Source organism: Muntiacus reevesi, chromosome 21 (assembly GCF_963930625.1).
Source record: "Muntiacus reevesi chromosome 21, mMunRee1.1, whole genome shotgun sequence".
Classification (NCBI taxonomy): Eukaryota; Metazoa; Chordata; class Mammalia; order Artiodactyla; family Cervidae; genus Muntiacus; species Muntiacus reevesi.
The window spans coordinates 46,299,029-46,320,023 of NC_089269.1; the positions used below are offsets into that span (position 1 = coordinate 46,299,029).

The window sequence follows — 20,995 nt, forward strand, 5'->3', positions numbered from 1 at the left end:
GTCAACTCAGTATAATTGAAGACAATGGACAATTTTTGTTTTTGATAAATTAAGACATACTTTTGATGAATAATTAATGTCTGGCATGAATTCACATCTGTGTTAAGGTAGGTCCAATCTCTAACTCTTTCAGTGGTGCTCAAGGAACACAGGTAAAAATGACTTGCAATCTCATCCTGTGATGGAGATCTTGTTTGAAAAGTGGGGGTAAAGGGTGGACAGAAGGTTTTGAACCATATTTGAACACATTGGAATTACAACTCCAGGAGGAAAAATATACCAGCAACTTTTTTTAGTCTCTCTCTCTCCTTCCCTCCCTCCCTTTCTCTCTCTTTCTTTATCTTTCCTTTCAGAAGTCTAGCATTTCCTTGGATATTTTCTACTTCTTATTCAAAGCAATGTTTCAAGTCATCCCAAGGCTCATTTGTACCAAAATGCTTTCCATGATTATCTCTCAGATCACTTTGTATATTTTAAGAGTTATTTCAGATTTAGACAAAAGACAAGGACCTTAAACATGGAATCATCCAGAACCACTTAATTCATTTCTTCTTCTTCTTTTTTTTCCCATTTGTACCTTGTTCGAAAAAGATAGAAAAAGAAGAGAAATCCCAGGTTTATTTATCTGTGAGATGATGCCTTTCAGTTATCAGTAAATTGCATCTTAAAAGCAGGAGTGTTTCTCCCGATGATGGGAACAGAGAATGAAATACTATGCCAATTTAAAATGCTATTACCTGCCCGCATTCCCAATATCTTTTCCCTTGGATGACACTGTTCTGACATAGAGATCTTTTTTTTTTTTTTTTTATTTCCTGCAATTTTCTTCCATCACACAGGGAGCTTCATTAGAGAAATAAAGCTAAGGTAGGTGCATTTGACAACAAGAGACAGATGATGTTAGTGAGAAGCTCTCTGATGAGGCAGTTTGCAATTTATGTGTTAGCAGAGTACCTCTCTCTCTGTAGGAGGCAGGCTTGGCATCTGCTTTGAGAGCGACATATGGCTGGTGTAAAGCACCATGAGTGCCTGCAAAGGTGCGCCTTCCTGCACCCTGGACAAGAAGAATGTGAACACTCCAACCGTATGGAAATCTGGATTTTTCCACGTGTGCCTCTGCTTGCTGAGATGTGGCAGAAGCAAGGAGAGCAAACTGGTTCTGAAGAACTTCTACAGGCAGCTAGCTCCTCCTCTTTCCTTCCCTCCTTCCCAAGGTCACGTTCCCGGGGGGTAACCCTTTTCCCACTTCCCCTTGCTTTGGTTTATGCTTTGCCTCCATTTAGCTGACAGTGGTGAGTGTCTCGCATTTACCTTTTAATCTGAGGCCCTTACTGTCAGAAAGTTGAAAAAAGCAGTTTTTGACAGTTGCCATGCCCAAGCTCTCAAAGTCCATAAAAATCCTTCCTCCTCCTCGCATACAAGTCTAGGCACAGGTTATAACACGTTTTCTTTGCATGATAGAAAGCATGCTATCTGTGTGCTAAGTCGCTTCGGTTGTGTCCGACTCTTTGAAACCCACAGGACTGTAGCCTGCCAGGCTCCTCTGTCCATAGAAGTCTCTGGGCAAGAATACTGGAGTGGATAGCCATTTTCTTTTCCAGGGGATTTTCCTGACCTAGGGATGGAACCTGGGTCTCCTGCATTGAAGGCAGATTCTTTGCCACCTGGGCTACCAGGATAGCCCATAGAAAACATACGATATTCTTAACTTAACTCCTGAGGAAGTCAAACATTATCTCAAATAATTTTATTTAAAGCTACTTACTGTCATCATGCCATCCAAAAGGCCAGTCTCAGGCCTGGGTGGGGCCTGCAATCTCTCCATGGACCACTTCTCGATGATGGCAGACACGTGAGGGTTGTCAATATTAAGCAGCCGAAACCCAGTCATGTTTACACCACTGTACCTATAGAGTTCCAGATCTAAAGCAAATAAGTCCTGCACAGTATTAAAAATGATAAAAGTAGAAAGAGTTAATATTTTCAGCATTCTTGATGCAAAAGAGAGCTAATGCTTGCAGAAGCAACAAACAGATTAAAATAAGCATGGCAGCCATCATCACACTTTTTCCATGAAAGAAGGTTTCCTGTTGTTCTCCATTTGCATGCTGCCTGACAAATTCTAAGGCAGTAATAATTTTCATTTTCATCTATTTGTTTTTGCAATACGGTTAGAGTTTGTATAAACCGAGAACAGGAATTAAGCTGCCAATAATTAGCAAGACCTCGGACACAGGATATGCCATTCTGAGAAGCTAGAGAATTTTGTTCCTAAGGATATAGTCCTCTGGGGAGTTGAAAGGGGCCTTTGTGTCCATTCGTACACTGCGTTTCTTTTCTAGATGAGGAAACTGAGGTTCTGAGTGGTGATGTGACTGGCCTGAGAATGATCCACTTTAGTGGCAGTACCACCTGTCTCCTTCATAACTATCTGCCCTACACTGCAAAGGAGGTGAAGTTTGGATCTTGCATATACATTTGACAGGAAGATCACTCTCAGCGAAAACAGAAACAAAAAAACAACCATTTCCTGGCTCATTGAAACTAATCTATGTCTCATATAATGAGAGCATGAAAATTGCTCACTGGACACAAGCTTAAATAAGAACCAAGGGTTCTTTTCAGAGAATAAACTAGAGCCTGTGGTTGTATGGATATGAATATCTTATCAGTAGAACTTTTTCTTTTTAGATAATGTTTCAGGGGAAAGAACTTGAACCCATCCTAGTATCTTCCATTGTATATGAGGGCTGAATTTAAACCAAAAATTTTGTTAGTTTGCATTTAAAATAGACTTAAGTGACCATTTCAACTTTTTTCTATAAAGAAAGGCTAGACTGTAAAGGATGTCATTAAAATATCTCACATTTTGGAATGAACCAAAATTTCAATATAGTATTTTAACAGTTAATAAAAGAAAAAAAAAACTTCCATAAAAATTTTCTACCAGTGTTAACTGCTTTATTGAAAGTACAAGACAGCACATTATCTGTGATGATGGTTGTTACTAAGAGAAAAACTTCAGAAACATTTCATGATTTATATGTGTGGAAGACAACTATACAATTATTATTTTGAATAACTCTTTTCTGTATCACTACTTCCAAGATAACTTTAGATTAGACTGTGGAATCTTAAGAATGCAGTTCTGAATACCTGGCTCAAGTGAGAAAAAATGCTCTGCATTTTAAATTGTTATGCTTAGTTCCCTTGCACTAAGTAACTAATTTTCTCTTTTCTTTAAGTTTCATTAATACTCATGAACAAAAGTGGTAAGACAATAAAAGCAAAGCATGGCAGAATGCAGATAAAATCAAAGGAAAATGCTTAAAGAAGTAAATTTAAAGAATAAGATCCAAGGCAGAATGATTCCTTTAGCACACTCAATGAATACAAGGAAAGTTACTCAAGTTACAGGGGGTCAGAGAGAAACTTCCAGGATGCATATTGATTCCCTTATTAATTCAACAGTACAGAAATACAGTACACTCATGTGAATATGCTAAATATGTTGAAAATTCATTTGGTCTCCAAATTGTTTCTGTGCAAGATAGAATAAGGAGAGTTCGAGGGCCAATTTTCAACATCCCCTTGTTAGTGGAGGATGAGGAACAAGTAAGAGTGTGAAGGCAACTGGTCTGTCCTTCCATTGAAGAGTAGCCTTCTTAGGCTTCATTGTTTATATTTTTCTCAAATTTCAACCAAACTAACTCTTAAAGGCATATACACCTGGGAAGGATAGAAAGTTCAGAGGCAGATGACCATCTCACCTTGAGTAAGACGTTCATGTTCATAGTGGTGGAGATGGGCAATATTTGTGAGCAGAGTAAGACACTTTCTAGTTCTCAGGGTCTCCTTTGACTCTTCTGACAGAGGACCCCATCAGGATGTCGAAGAGGGGGTGAAGACCACGGAAACTTCAGTTCAGGAACTTCCGCCCTGCGTCCCACTCCCTGACTCCAAGTTCCGGAGCAGTGATAATTTTAACAGCTGCCCCAAAGCATTTGTCTTGTGATATCCTCTGCAGCCCTCCCTGCTCTCAGGAATGGAGTTTACTGCTTCCAGAAGTAGGTGCTCGAGATCTCTCTGGTCCTTGTTCCAAAGGCTTTGATTTCCCTAATGCACCAGCCTGCTTTGCCAGATTCCTTTGGGAAAATGATACTCATTGAATCTCGCAAATCTGGGCAGATTTTAGCTGACACACTTTTACAGGTTAGAAATGGAGGTTGACCATGTGTCTTCTTCTCATGTAAGGGAATGGAGTGTGTGTGCTGGGAGTGGTGTATTGTGTGTGTGGCTGAGAGCTAGCTCATCATTCTGATGTGTTAAATGCTTCAATCATTCTTCCTCGATCTGATAATCTCTCAAAAGTTAAGGTTGTATAGCTTCTTTTGAATGTCTCAGGCTTAGAGCCATGGTTTTCTTATGATGAAGAATGTTCAATGTGGAAAGCCTTTACCAAGTTCCTTATCTTGATAGTCTTCCAAACACCTGACAGGTGACCCCTGGCTAAACCAGCTGTCCCCTGGACACAGGTGGGGAAATCACATCAAACAGCATGCCAAGATACACTTTAATGTGTCCTCTAGTACATGTAGAAAATATAGATGACTCTTCTTATTAATAGTTTGTACTTTGGCAGCTTCTATTTAATGGGAGCTTTATTTTAATTCCTTTCTGGATGCACATGCATTGATGCTAGTTAAGAAAAGAAAGAAGGGAGGGTGGGAGGAAGGAAAGAAAGAAAGAAAGAAGGGAAGGAAGGAAGATATTTGCTGTTTATCATTTCTAGATTTAGAGGATTCTTAGGAAAATAAAATAAACCTCCATGACAGTATCCTGCCTTTGACACCAGGGCTGACTTTAAACTAAGCAAAGATTTTTTTGATAGTGTAAAATACATTTCCACCAGATATGCTTACCAGGGTTGTGAAAAAGTAATGATAGTATTCAGTCATCATGCCCATGAACAGGATCTGCCAAAGAGAAATAAGGGAAAAGAATCAGAAACAGAATTAGAAGAAGAAATATATGATTAGTAGGTTGACTACAGTAGCCTGAAGATGTAGAATAGGAAGGAGCTTTGGAAACCCAGAGACTCAGTAGAGAGAAACCTGAGGCAAAGCAGTGATTAACGTGGAGCTAGGACCCAGGCCACTGACCTCCACCCTATGTGTTTTCATCATGTCATGCTTGACTTTCATGGGAGAAATTGGTCAACTGATCAAATTTAAAAATAGTTCATGATCAACATATTTTATATCTGGAGCTGTCCATAATGGCACAGAGACTTACCTTTTCTACGCTTGGGTTTCTGAGTAATTCCATGCTGAGATATATTTTTTATTGATCTTAGCTTTAGCACTTATCATAATGCCTCAGAGTAAAACTCATTAAATGTTGAATTGGCAATACTGATATGTAGATATATTTAAATGAAAATCTATACATATTCATATTTCTGAAACCCTCCTCTCTACCTTTTCCCATTTTATCCCACCGAATGAATAGGGGAAAAGAGGGTTGTTTATAAACAGAAAGATGGAACTATTTTTGTACTTCTTCTCACTGCCTCTTAAGTCTGATTCTGTTACCTAACTGGGATCCTAGCAGTTTTTGCAACATTCTGTGTGTATGGTTTTTGTTTGGTGGGGAGGAGAAAAAAAGAGGTAAACAGAAAGGGCAAAGATTCTAAATAGAGGTAGTTTCTTAGACTGTGGTCTTTCTCTTGGATTCCTGGAGATGGTGTCCAGATTCCTGGAGATGGTGTCCACTGAGATGAAAATGAAAGAGGAGAATGATAAAGTTGGCTTAAAGCTCAACATTCAGAAAACTGAGATCATGGCATCTGGTCCCATCACTTCATGGCAAATAGATGGGGAAACAGTGGAAACAGTGGCTGACTTTATTTTTGGGGGCTCCAAAATCACTGCAGATGGTGATTGCAGCCATGAAATTAAAAGACACTTGCTCCTTGGAAGAAAAACCATGACCAACCTAGATAGCATATTAAAAAGCAGAGACATTACTTTGTCAACAAAGGTCCGTCTAGTCAAGGCTATGGTTTTTCCAGTGGTCATGGATGGATGTGAGAGTTGGACTATAAAGAAAGCTAAGTGCTGAAGAATTGACGCTTTTGAACTGTGGTGTTGGAGAAGACTCTTGAGAGTCCCTCGGACTGCAAGGAGATCCAACCAGTCCATCCTCAAGGAAATCAGTCTTGGGTGTTCATTGGGAGGACTGATGTTGAAGCTGAAACTCCAATACTTTGGCCACCTGATGCGACGAGCAGACTCATTGGAAAAGATCCTGATGCTGGGAAAGATTGAGGGCAGGAGGAGAAGGGGACGACAGAGGATGAGGTGATTGGATGGCATCACCAACTCAGTAGACATGAGTTTGGGTAAACTCTGGGAGTTGGTGATGGAGAGGGAGGCCTGGCGTGCTGCAGTCCATGGGGTCGCAAAGAGTCGGACACGACTGAGCGACTGAACTGAACTGAACTGAGAAGAAACAGTTCCACGTGCTTTGGAGGTAGGATTGTCATTAATCTTTTAAATCAAGAGTATCACTTTCTTAGGTTTCCCTGGTGGCTCAGTGGTAGAGAATCTATCTGCCAACCCAGGAGACAAGGGTTTGATCCCTGAGTTGGGAAGATCCCCTGGAGAAGGAAATGGCAACCCACTGCAGTATTCTTGCCTGGGAAATCCCATAGACAGAGGAGCCTGCCAGGCTACCGTCCATGGGGTCACAAAAGAGTCCAGTAGGACTTAGTGAGTAAGTGAGGACAGCATCACCTTCCTTGGGGCCGGTCACTGAAAGACTGGGTACTGTGTTTTTGTTATCTGCATAGAATGGATGGAGAAGACTCGGAAATCAAACTTTCAAGACAGTTATCCCCATCACTCATAAATTCTGGATTCAAATGAGAATCCCCTCCAGAAGCTTTTAAAATCAGATATTCTTAGACTCCATCCCGGAGACCTCTTGAATTAGAATTTCTAAGAGTGGAGTTTCTGTATTTCACAGCAATGGTTGGGAATCACTGCTCTATGGAAAACATGTCCATTTGCATTATGGGCTTTCATAACTTCAGTTTATGAAGAGTGGGTTGAAAAGGTCTTCAGAAAAGCAATACAAGTTATCAGAGCTTTTGGTAGGTGCCTAAGATATGCAAACTAGAATGATTTTACATCAAAGGGGAGGGAGCATTTGAAGACAGCACATAACATACAGATCTAACACTTTATGTGCTTTCACTGCTAACACGGAAACAAGAGGAATATTTAGTGAAATTATAATGTCATGAAGGTAAGACAAATGACAGGAAACTCTCCCTATGAATCATAAGCTCACAGTATGCAAGTCACTCCTATGGTGATAACAAGACCAGGAGCACAAAAGGATTTTTAACAGGGTGGAATTGCTTTAGGGCCATCAATAACACTTAAAGGCATGGGTGGTGAGGTCTTGTGAGCTGATCTCTTATATCATTGGAGAATAAAGAGCTAACCTGCTGGGGTCACTCAGAATTCAATTTTTCATTTTGGTCGTTAGTGTAATTGCAGCTGAGATTATCTCTTGAAAGGGAACTGGCAAGTTTTATGTCAAGATACAGACCTGGACACTGAGGTTTAAAATATTATTTCTGGAACTGAAAAAAACACCAAGACACCTGAATTTTCAGCCTTTTATATTGGAGGATTTTTCTTTTTAAACTTTATTACGGAGGCATTTGACCACCAATTGAGAGCACAGATTTTTTTTCTTAAAGCAAACATCAACTAATTATTATTATTTGTAATTCCTGGAGGCAAATACTTATCTAAAATGTCTCTTTTTTAATGTTAGAAAAGAGTTATGCAGATGCAGTGAATAAACAGCTAATGAACCTGCTTTTGTTGGTCCCGACCTTGGGTCTTCCACATACACTTTTTATTTGATATTCCACAAAAATCCCCATTCTTGACTTTCCTACCTAGAGCCTAGGTCAGTGCATCCTAGAATGAAAATTAAGAAGCAAATATAGTCATGGATCATTGAGCTGTCAACCTCGTGGACTCTCTAGGACTCGGGTGAGTGAGAAAATTTTAGATTGAAATAAAACTAATATCGACTCATTGGGAAAGACCCTGATGCTGGGAATGATTGAAAGCAAAAGTAGAAGAGGGCGGCAGAGGATTAGATGGTTATCACTGACTCAGTAGATAAAATTTAAGTAAACTCCAGGAGATAGAGAAGGATAGGCAAACCTGGTGTGCTGTAGTCCATGAGTTGCAAAGAGTTAGACATGACTTAGTGACTGAACAACAACAACAAAAAGTCAATTTCACCAAAGGTGACGTTTTTTAAACAATTGTGCTTATAATGATTTATAGACTGATTAGGACTGGCTGCTCTGTTGTCTAATAGTTGTATACACTGCATTTTGTAGCATTCATATAATGATTTTCTTTCTGTGTCAACATTGGTATTTCAACTAAATACCATTAAGGGATTATGAAAATGTCACATCAAGATAAAAGTCAGTTTTTTAAATAAAGAGTGTAATCATGATATGGGGATTTTTAAATGGCTCTTTGCAAAGCTGACTTTTTCCTAACAAACAATACTTTAAATTTTGTTGCTGTGCTTTGCTGAATTGACCAGGAGGTGCTGACCTAGGCAGTGTATACTTTATCAAGACAGTATTGCCAGGGACTGTTTTTGGCTCTACTAAAATTATTTTTAATGTTGCAAAGCACATCACATCCCACACACTAATAAGTGATAAACATGGCTGTCAATACTATTTATATTGATGCCACATCCCCCTTAATTGCTTCCACCAATATTTTAATAATGGTTGTTTCCTAACAGAATTATTTTTACTAAATAAATCCTTGAGATCATATTATTGATGTAGATTGGTAGATGGTAAAAATCTAGCTCTTTCAATACGGTTGTATATCTTGACTTTGCAAGACCTACAGTGTAGACTTCATTAGAACCACTGCCAATTTCCAAATTGAAAGGCACGTGACAGGATTATATTTCTTGGGTACTTGAGCTTGCGTGTGGTCATGTGCTGATTTTGGTCAAGGAAGAGGGAAAGTGATTGATATATGTCACCCTCCTCATCTTGACAGAGATCTCACTCACCCTGACTAACATGTTAGGTGACTAACATGGTTATCAGTGCCAGGCAAACTGAGTTGTTTTTTCTTTCTGAATAAATACAATTTTCTGTTTCATGAATACTGAAGAATATGTCATGTGTGTGTTTTGATTATTAGTCCACCACCAACCAGGACTTTAGGGTCAAAATTGTAGGTCCTCCATTAGCAACTAATCAGGAAAAAGGATATATATTCTGTGTACTAATGTCATTCAGATTTATGGTTTTCTTATCTAATTTTCCCCTTGATGCCAACTCCTCTCCTTTCTTAAAAAATATTTATGACTTTGTTTCAAATTATTTTTCTAGGCTACTTTGATTCTTTGTGTAATAACGACATAACACAAATAAACTTGGTTGAGATAAGCTTAATAATTTTCTTTTTCCATAAAGAAAGATGAACTATTCAGATCTGATGTAACTGGGCTGGGTAACAAAAAAGGTCTCCAACAAAATACTATTCATAGTTAATCATACTCTATGTCCATACAGAATCAGTTATAAGAACTCAAAGGTTTTCATAGATGGTGACAGTTCATGTGTCAACTTGATTGGGCCAAGAGGTGCCCAGATTAAAACATTATTTCTGGATGTTTCTTTGAGGGTGTTTCCAGATAAATAAGCTTTTGATAAAGCAGATGATCCTCCCCAGTATGGTAGGCATCATCCAATCCCCTAAGAGCTTGAGTAGAACAAAAAGGCAGAGGAAGAAGGAATTCACCCTTATTCCTTCCTACCTGACTGCCTGCGCAAGGACACTGGCTTTCTCCAGGCCTAGGGCTGATTTTTGCACCATTGAGCTCTTCTGGTTTTCAGGCCTCCAGTTTCAGCCTGTAATTACCCCACAGCTTTCCTGGGTCTCTAGCTTGTAGATGGTGGATTGTGAACCTTCTCTGTCTCCATGGCTCAACTGGTAAAGAATCCACCTGCAATGCGGGAGACCTAGGTTCGATCCCTGGGTTGGGAAGATCCCCTGGAGAAAGGAAAGACTACCCACTCCAGTATCCTGACCTGGAGAATTCCACGGACTGTATAGTCTATGGGTTTGTTTAGGGGAAGCACACTGACTGAAACCGCCTACCCTAGCCAGACACCATAGTGACCATTTCATGAGTTGTTTTATGACAGGAGGTCCTGGTAAGGAACACAGAACTAATAAGCCACCACGAACCAGAAGAGTTCAGGAAAGGTCAAAAGGAGACACCACATGTCCGACCACCTCCCAGAATCCTTCTCTCTGGCGTCCATTTTGCTGAACAAGGCTGCACCACCAGGAAGGACTCTGAGTCAGAATGATTGGCTAAAGACAACCCGGAAACTAATCCCATCACCATAAAACCCGAGACTGTGAGCCATGTGGCAGAGATGCTCTCCTGGGTTCCCTCACCCTCCTGCTCTCCACCTGGGTGCCCTTTCCCAATAAAATCTCTTGCTTTATCAGCACATGTGTCTCCTTGGACAATTCATTTATGAGCGTTAAACAAGAGCCCAGTTTCAGGCTCTGGAGGGGCACCCTTTCCTGCAACAGGATTGCAAAGAGTCGGACAGGACTAAGCAACTTTCATTTCACTTCACTTCCGTCTCCATAGTTATATGAACCAATTCCTCATAATAAATTTCTTCATGTACATTTCCTATTGGTTCTGTTTCTCTGGAGAACCCTGGCTAATACAGAGAACAGTAGAAAAATATTAAAAGTCCTACATAGTCTGCATACGTATGATGTTCCATTCTATCTAGATAACACATTCCTTAAACCAGTGAGGGGAAGGGTGACTGACACCTACATGAAGGCTTTCTCTGTATGAGACTACTACAGATATGCCACAAGACTATTCTATTGCTTCAGTGTTTAGAAAATAATTATAGTTTTCTTTTTTTGTAGCTAAAATGAATTATTAAGAGGCAGAACAAAACCCATTGCCAGTTGACTCTTGGAAGAACAATTCTAATGACCCCTGTTATTAAGATACTCTGAAATATCAGTTCAGTTCAGTTCAGTTCAGTTCAGTCGCTCAGTCTTGTCTGACTCTTTGCAACCCCATGGACTGCAGCATGCCAGGCCTCCCTGTCCATCACCAACTCCCGGAGTCTACTCAAACTCACATCCATTTAGTTGGTGATGCCATCCAGACATCTCATCCTCTGTCATCCCCTTCTCCTCCTGCCTTCAATCTTTCCCAGCATCAGGTTCTTTTCCAATGAGTCACTTCTTCACATCAGGTGGCCAAAATACTGGAGTTTCAGCGTCAGCATCAGTCCTTCCAATGAATATTCAGGACTGATTTCCTTTAGGATGGACTGGTTGGATCTTCTTGCAGTCCAAGGGACTCTCAAGATTCTTCTCCAACACCACAGTTCAAAAGCATCAATTCTTCAGCACTCAGCTTTCTTTATAGTCCAACTCTCACATCCATACATGACTACTGGAAAAACCATAGCTTTGACTAGATGGACCTTTGTTGGCAAAGTAATGTCTCTGCTTTTTAATATGCTATCTAGGTTGGTCATAGCTTTTCTTAATAGTTCTTGTCCAATAACTATGATGGTACCACCCTGGCCCAGCTGCTCTCTGGAGTTTTTACAATTGAACCTCAAGACTTTGTTCACAATAGCACTGACTCTTCTTGATCTAGCTCTATTGTTCTTCAAAAAGACTACCTCTTGGATTTAGATCAGTAAATGTTATCACATACAGCCTGAGGCCACATTTTAGATTGTCTTGACAGCCTTCATTCAAGTCTAGGTGAAGATAGTTTTTGGGGGTCAAATTCCTGTGATTGGTGAGAGACTTGGTCTATAAGACACTTAGAAAGTCTCTGGGTAAAAATCTTTCCATAATGTGTTCTGTTATCTTAAGATGCCTATGTTGCATCTTCAACTGAATTATTTTCCAGAAGGCAATGCAGAGATATGAAGACAGAAACTCACAAACTCTCAGCATTTATTGCTAAAAGCAATTCATATGTCACAGATAATTGGCATAATGTTGCTACCATACTAGCAGAACCTTGAAATGGAACCTGAAGTGCTCCTCAGCAATTTTGAGGGATTCTTGTAATATTTATAAGGGCTTTTATTACTGCATCTTTTCATTGAAAAATAGGTGTCTTTGAAGTTTATATTGACTAATCTAAACTGTATTGCTCCTTTTATAACCTTCTCAATATCAGGATAAATTCTAAACCATCAGACATGGTTTCTAGTCAATAATTTCAAATGAACAGCTTCCAAATGTGTGACATATGATGTGGCTAAAATAATTGCTTTACCCCAAGATAGAAATAAGTTATTTCAGCATAAGAATCATCTTCAGGAAACAGTTGAATAATATCAAGCCTCAGAGAAGCAATTTTGAGAAGAAGCCTTGATCTCTAGGGTGTAGCTCTTTCTCACTGCCAACTATAGTACTTCTGGCTGCAATTACACTATCCTCTGAGCAGAATGCACCTTGGATAACACAATTTTTAACATTGGTCATCAGTAGAACCAGCTAGGTATAAGTAGGGCCTTAGATCGGTTTTTATTGATACAAAAAGGAAAAGACACTCATATTAATGCTTCCCTGGTGGCTCAGATGGTAGAGAATCTGCCTGCAGTGCAAGAGGCCCGAGTTCAATCCTTGGGTTGGGAATATTGCCTGGATAAGGAAATAGCATCCCACTCTAGTACTCTTGCCTGGTAAATCCCGTGGACAGAGAAACCTGGTGGTCCATGGGGTTGCAAAGAGTCAGACACGACTGAGAGACTAACATTCATACAACACTAACTGACTATGACATATCCACAAAGGGAACAGAGGAATGGAAGAAAAATAGCACTGGATCCCTGAAAACCCTGATATACAGAAAAGCACCCATCTCCTTAAAGAGTAGGCTGGATAATGGCCCATTACACATGACCACATCCTAGTTTCCAGAATCTGTTAATGTGTTACTTTACATGACAAAAGAACTTTGAGGATGTGATTAAAGATCTTAATTTATGGGAGATATTCTGGGTTAGGGCTTCCCTTGTGGTTCTGATGGTAAAGAATCCACCTGAAATGTGGGAGATCAGGGTTCAATCCCTTCAGCTGAAGCTCCAAAACTTTGGCCACATGATGCCAAGAGCTAACTCATTGGAAAAGATCCTGATGCTGAGAAAGATTGAAGGCAGGAGGAGAAGGGGATGACAGAGGATGAGATGGCTGGATGGCATCACTGACTCAATGGACATGAGTTTGAGCAAACACTGGGAGAAAGTGAAGGACAGGAAAGCCTGGCACTTGGTAGTCCATGGAGTTGCAAAGAGAAGGACAGGACTTAGCAACCAAACAGCAATGACAACCCTGGTTTATTCAGATGGGCCCAGTGTAGTCACAAGGGTTCTTATATATGGAAGCTGATGTTCAGAAGGCAGAGAAGTGATGGGAAGATGGAAACAGAGGGGATACAAGGCAATGTGATGTGGGATCACAAGCCAAGAGATGAAGACAACATCTAGAACTGGAAAAGGCAGGGAATTAGATTTTTCCCCAATCCTTCAAAAGGGATATAGCCCTGTCAACACCTAGATTTTAGACATCTGACATCCAGAACTGTTGGAGAATAAATTTGCCTTGTTTTAAGCCACTTCATTTGTGATCATTTGTTGCTAGCACAGCAATGGGAAATCAACACACCTCATTTGTTCATCTTTATGGCCTCTGAGATTGCACAATTTTGGTGTGTTGATATCAAGAGCATGTATTAAAAGGAAAAATGACTTGTTTGAAGTTGAAAACTTTCTAAATTTCTCTGTGCCCCTCCACTCACATTCATATTCTAACCACATGCATGTACACAGATACAAGCTAACCACAGAGAGACTCTGGGGTTTCCTTCCACTGGGAGATCATGCCAAGTGATTTATAAATCCAGGCCACTTCCCCCCTGCCTCCAAGTGAAAACAAAGAAAGTCAGAGATATTCCACCAAGTGTTGGTGAATGGAATGCCTGTACTATTTGGGAGTGTCTTTCAGTCTTAAGTACTATATAAGCTTCCCTTTCCAGGGGTATGGTCAGAAGAAGAAAGGAAGCTGATACTAATAGATATTAATAAGTGAATTCGAGACCACGGGGTTTAGTTTAGCTTCAGAAGGGAATCCTGCTAGAAGAGTCACATGGCATCATCCATATGCAGAAAGAAAAGATTATGTAATTTAAGGGGTATATGCTGCTGACAACAGGAGCAGGGGGAAAAAAAGATTCCCCCTTCCAAAATGAAATAGGCAACCTGGCAAATAAGAAAGAGTAAAACTTTTAGAGGATTACATGAACCCAAAGGATAAACTCTTTGCAACATTTGGGGGAAGTTGGTGGAAATCTGATGTGTAAGAGGACCAGAGCAGAAGAAAAGGTTTTAACAGCAAAGAACATGCAGCTGATTCACTTCATTATATAGCAGAAACTAACAACACTGTAAAGCAATTATATTCCATTTTTTAAAAAAAGAGCTGAATGAATCTAGAAGCTGGAAAGTTAACAGAGAATATGCTGCATACATTGCAATCTTTTCACAATAAGTTTCTTTCTTAATGGTGGTAATAAAAACTATACCTCAAATTTGCCTGAGGGTAACATTTTGAGGGAGAAATAGTCATGAAATCACTAAATGATGATCTTCTTGGTCTCATGATATCTTTGTAGCATACAAAAGTTACGATCTGGGTCCTGTTTCTCTGCTTTTTTGGCTTTTTGAATGACTTTATTTTGTAAATTTATCTAATAGCTATCAGACTTAGAAAATAATTATTTATATCAGTGTTTTTCAGTGCACTAGACTCTCCAAAGAACTTTGTAGAAAACACCAATGCCTGTACCCCATCACTAAATATTCTGATTTATTTGGTCTAAGGTATGGTCTAGGCATTAATATCTGTGATACTGATACTCTCCAGGTGATACTTACATATAGCCAGAGCTGAGACTCACTCATTTATATCAACCAAGCATATTTTAAAGCAGTAACAATAATGATCAAACCTACTATTTGGTAGGGCTTCCCTGGTGGTTCAGACGGTAAAGAATCTGCCTGCAGTGCAGGAGACCCAGGTTTGATCCTTGGGTCAGGAAGATTTCCTGGAGAATGGAACGGCTTACCCACTCCAGCATCATTGCCTGGAGGATTCCAAAGAGAGAGGAGCCTGGAGGGCTACAGTCTATGGGGTCACAAAGAGTCGGACATGACTGAGCAACCAAATCTTTCACTTTATTTCACTTCACATGTCCACTGCCATAATACGTTCTTTATCTGCTATTGGGAAGGAAGTGTTATCCTCAATTTACAGATTTGAAGGACAGATCATGGTTATAGTATTTGAACCCAAGTATGATTTCAATCCTGAACTTTTTATGCTCTATTTATAATAGGAGGTCAATGTGGGCACAAAGTCAGTGATTTGCACAAAGTCTTTCTGGACTTCTAGAACCCAAATAAAAGCCTACGGTCCTTGGGGAGAGCAAAGGTAGAAGGACAGGAATAGGATCTTTGTCTTAAGGAATGAATCCATCAAGCCAAGAAAGTTCAATAAGTTGCCCACTGATCCTTGTTCAAAGAGCTGTACTCCACTCTAAAAGGCTGTACCATGGGTGATGTTGCAGGTACTATGAGGAGCCTTACTAACTTTTCCTCCTACTGTCAGGAATTCAGACCTACATGGCTCTTCTACCCCAACATCTCTTTACACATTAGAATTAATCTGATCCTAATTTTAAATCCCTTTAGCAATCTATCAGGAACTTTAATCTCTTTAATGTAATCAGCCCTCATCAAGAAAGGGGAGTTTGTAAAAGGAAGAGTAATGAAATTGTTAAAATTGTGTAATACATACAATAATATTTTTGTGTTGTTGTTGTTTGGTCGCTAAGTCATGTCTGACTCTTTGTGACCCCATGGACTGCAGCTCTTAGGCTCCCCTATCCTTCATCATCTCCCGGAGCTTGCTCATGTCCATTGAGTCAGTGATGCCATCCAACCATCTCATCCTCTGTCGCCCCCTTCTCCTGCCTTCAGTCTTTCCCAGCATCAGGGTCTTTTCCAAAGAGTCAGCTTGTCACATCAGGTGGCCAAAGTATTGGAGCTTCAGCTTCAGCATCAGGCCTTCCAATGAATAATCAGGGTTGATCTCCTTTAGTATTGACTGGTTTGATCTCTTGCGTACTTGTTATAATGGTAATGTACACAAGGTATGGGGGACTTTGCATGACATGCTAAACAATGTGGCCTTTGTGCTTAAGTCAGTAAGGGGGTGGGAGAGAGTACTCCAGAATTTCAAACATGAGAGGGATAAGATCAGATATTTTATCTAAAATGAACACTTTTTAAGGTTACAAGGAGGCTGGATGGAGTAAAAGAAAGGGGGGGGAGACTTGTGACCAAGGGATCAATTGTTCTAGTACAGGAGGAAGAAGATGAAAGTGATGGAGAAAAGGAGGTAGAATATGAAACATATTTAGAAGGCAGAATCTTCAGCATTCAGTAACTAGTAAATTGGAAAGGTGAGGGAGAGTCAAGGAGAATCCCAGGTTTCTGGCTTGAGTAATTGAATGGTATTTCTAGTCACCAAGACAGGGACCAGAGGAGAAACAGGTTGGTTGGAGGAAGATATAATCTGTTAAGTTTGGCATGGAGATTGAATGACATCAGATGGGATCTTCATGAGATCACGAAGCAGTCATTTGGGCTGAAGGAAGGTTTGGGAACCACTACTGTGATGTGGTGGGGGAGGCGACAGGGCTAGAATTAGGATTGGGAAGCACTGAATACTCTTATAGTTTTGTCTAGATACCCTACCCCTAATAATACCGATGATGATTATCTGTAACATGTGAAATATTTCATGTGTCAGTGATGAACCGCTTAATGCCTTTAAGGCATTGTCACATTTAACTGTTCTCAAAACAACATGAGTTATGTGTTGTGACATTCCCATTTTACAGATAAAGCAAATAGCAAGTCACTAAGTCTGCTACTAAACAACCTCATCTGATACACTGGAATTTTCCATTTTTTTTAAATTCATTTTTAATTGAAGTATAGTTGATTCGCAATGTTGTGTTGATGTCAGGTGTATACCTGATATATATATATATATATATATAATATGCAGTATATGTTATATATATATTATCTCTCGGACATCTCATCCTCTCTTTTTTTAATGAATTTTTATTGGAGTATAGTTGCTTTACAATGTTGTGTTAGTTTCTCTTGTTCAGTCACTAAGTGAGCTTACAGTAGGTTCTCACTATCTATCTATTTTATACATAGTATCAGTAGTGTTTATGTGTCAATCCCAAGTATTTTATTCTCCCCCTTTACCCCAGCACAGTCTTCAGCACATTGAAAACATACAATATGTGTTAGCTGAGTAAATGGTGACATTTACATCTTACAGGATCACCCTTAAGACAAAAAAAAAAAAAAAAAAAAAAAACCAAAGAAACATGACTAACAGTCATGGGGAAAGTAGGGTGGAGGGATCTTTTTGGTAGAATCTTGTCTTTATGATTTTGAATTTTGTATTTATGATTCTGGTAGCTTCCCTGGTGGCTCAGACAGTAAAGTCTGCCTGCAAAATGGGAGACCTGGGTTTGATCCCTAGGTCAGGAAGATCCTCTGGAGAAGGAAATGGCAATCCACTCCAATACTCTTGCTTGGAAAATTCCATGGATGGAGGAGCCTGGTAGGCTACAGTCCATGGGGTCACAAAGAGTCAGACACGACTGAGCGACTTCACTTTCACTTTGCATTTATGAACGGTTGAAAACGCAGATGTGGTTAACAGAACCAAGTGATTTCTAACCTACCTCAGTATTCAGGCCTCTTTACGGAATCTGATAGAAGCTATGGATCCTTTCCTCTGAGAAAGGCATGCTGAGGGACACAGACATCCTTAAAATTTTAAATAGAGCTGAGGTTCATTTGTTGACCATGATGGCTACTCCATTTCTTCTAAGGGATTCCTGCCCACATTAGTAGATATAATGGTCACCTGAGTTAAATTCACCCATTCCAGTCCATTTTGGTTCATTGATTCCTAGAATGTCAACATTCACTCTTCCCATCTCCTGTTTGACCACTTCCAATTTGCCTTAATTCATGGACCTAACATTCCAGGTTCCTATGCAATATTGCTCCTTACAGCATTGGACCTTGCTTCTATCACCAGTTACATCCATAACTGGTTATTGTTTTTGCTTTGGCTCCATCCCTTCATTCTTTCTGGAGTTATTTCTCCTCTGATCTCCAGTAGCATATTGGGCACCTACTGACCTGGGGCGTTCCTCTTTCAGTATCCTATCATTTTGCTTTCTCATACTGTTCATGGGGTTCTCAAGGCAAGAATACTGAAGTAGTTTGCCATTCCCTTCTCCAGTGGACCACATTCTGTCAGACCTCTCCACCAATACCTGACCGTCTTGGGTGGCCCCACAAGGCATAGCTTAGATTCATTGAGTTAGACACGACTGTGGTCCTGTGACCATTATATCTACTACTGTGGGCAGGAATCCCTTAGAAGAAATGGAGTAGCCATCATGGTCAACAAAAGAGTCTGAAATGCAGTACTTGGATGCAATCTCAAAAACAACAGAAGGATCTCTGTTCATTTCCAAGGCAAACCATTCAATATCAAGGTAATCCAAGCCTATGCCCCAACCAGTAACACTGAAGAAGCTGAAGTTGAATGGTTCTATGAAGACCTACAAACCTTTTAGAATTAACACCCAAAAAAGATGTCCTTTTCATTATAGGGGACTGGAATGCAAAAGTAGGAAGTGAAGAAACACCTGGAGTAACAGGCAAATTTGGCCTTGGAGTACGGAATGAAGCAGGGCAAAGGCTAATAGAGTTTTGCCAAGAGAATACACTGGTCATAGCAAACACCCTCTTCCAATAACACAAGAGAAGACTGTATACATGAACATCACCAGATTGTCAACACCGAAATCAGATTGATTATATCCTTTGCAGCCAAAGATGGAGAAGCTCTATACAGTCAGCAAAAACAAGACTGGGAGCTGACTGTGGGTCAGATCATGAACTCCTTATTGCCAAATTCAGACTTACACTGCAGAAAGTAGGGAAAACTATTAGACCATTCAGGTATGACCTAAATCAAATCCCTTATGACTATACAGTGGAAGTGAGAAATAGATTTAAGGGACTAGATCTGATAGATAGACTGCCTGATGAACTACGGACGGAGGTTCGTGACATTGTACAGGAGACAGGGATCAAGACTATCCCCATGGAAAAGAAATGCAAAAAAGCAAGATGATTGTGTGAGGAGGCCTTACAAATAGCTGTGAAAAGAAGAGAAGCAAAAAACAAAGGAGAAAAGGAAAGACATTCCCATTTGAATGTAGAGTTCCAAAGGATAGCCAGGAGAGATAAGAAAGCCTTCCTCAGTGATCGATGCAAAAAAATAGAGGAAAACAACAGAATGGAAAAGACTAGAGATCGCTTCGAGAAAATTAGAGACATCAAGGGAACATTTCAGGCAAAGATGGGTTCGATAAAGGACAGAAATGGTATGGACCTAACAGAAGCAGAAGATATTAAGAAGAGGTGGCAAGAATACACAGAAGAACTGTAAAAAAAAGATCTTCACGATTCAGATAATCACAATGGTGTGATCACTGACCTAGAGCCAGACATCTTGGAATGTGAAGTCAAGTGGGCCTTAGAAAGCATCACTATGAACAAAGCTAGTGGAGGTGATGGAATTCCAGTTGAGCTATTTCAAATCCTGAAAGATGATGCTGTGAAAGTGCTGCACTCAATATGCCTGCAAATTTGGAAAACTCAGCAGTGGCCACAGGATGGGAAAAGGTTCATTTTCATTCCAATCCCTAGGAAAGGCAATCCCAAAGAATGTTCAAACTACTGCACAATTGCACTCATCTTACACGCTAGTGAAGTAATGCTCAAAATTCTCCAAGCCAGGATTCAGCAATACGTGAACCGAGAACTTCCAGATGTTCCAGCTGGTTTGAGAAAAGGCAGAGGAACCAGAGATCAAATTGCCAATATCTGCTGGATCATCGAAAAAGCAAGAGAGTTCCAGAAAAACATCTATTTCTGCTTTATTGACTACGCCAAAGCCTTCGACCGTGTGCATCACAATAAACTGTGGAAAATTCTGAAAGAGATGGGGATACCAGACCACCTGACCTACCTCTTGAGAAACCTGTATACAGGTCAGGAAGCAGCAATTAGAACTGGACATGGAACAACAGACTAGTTCCAAACAGGAAAAGGAGTATGTCAAGGCTGTATATTGTCACCCTGCTTATTTAACTTATATGCAGAGTACATCATGAGAAACACAGGGCTGGAAGAAGCACAAGCTAGAATCAAGATTGTCAGGAGAAATATCAATAACCTCAGATATGCAGATGACACAACCCTTACGGTAGAAAGTGAAGAGGAACTAAAAAGCCTCTTGATGAAAGTGAAAGAGGAGAGTGAAAAAGTTGGCTTAAAGCTCAACATTCAGAAAACTAAGATCATGGCATCTGGTCCCATCACCTCATGGGAAATAGATGGGGAGACAGTGGAAATAGTGGCTGACTTTATTTTTTGGGGCTCCAAAATCACTGTGGATGGTGACTGCAGCCATGAAATTAAAAAGATGCTTACTCCTTGGAAGGAAAGTTACGACCAACCTAGATAGTATATTAAAAAGCAGAGACATAACTTTGCCAACAAAGGTTTGTCTGGTCAAGGCTATGGTTTTTCCAGTGGTCATGTATGGATGTGAGAGTTAGACTGTGAAGAAAGCTGAGTGCTGAAAAATTGATACTTTTGAAC

The 20,995-nt window shown here is 40.0% G+C and overlaps 1 protein-coding gene across 8 annotated transcripts in view; it reads right to left on the reverse strand.

Moving 5' to 3' along the window:
• The window catches only part of GRIK1 (glutamate ionotropic receptor kainate type subunit 1), a 438,918-nt gene that overhangs the window by 119,038 nt on the left and 298,885 nt on the right, over positions 1–20,995 (reverse strand). For all 8 annotated transcript variants that reach the window (XM_065913539.1, XM_065913535.1, XM_065913533.1 and 5 more), the window contains 2 exons: positions 4,923–4,976; positions 1,766–1,939 (listed from right to left, as the gene is read on the reverse strand). In XM_065913539.1, coding sequence (XP_065769611.1) covers positions 1,766–1,939; positions 4,923–4,976 — 228 coding nt within the window. The remainder of the gene's footprint in view (positions 1–1,765; positions 1,940–4,922; positions 4,977–20,995) is intronic.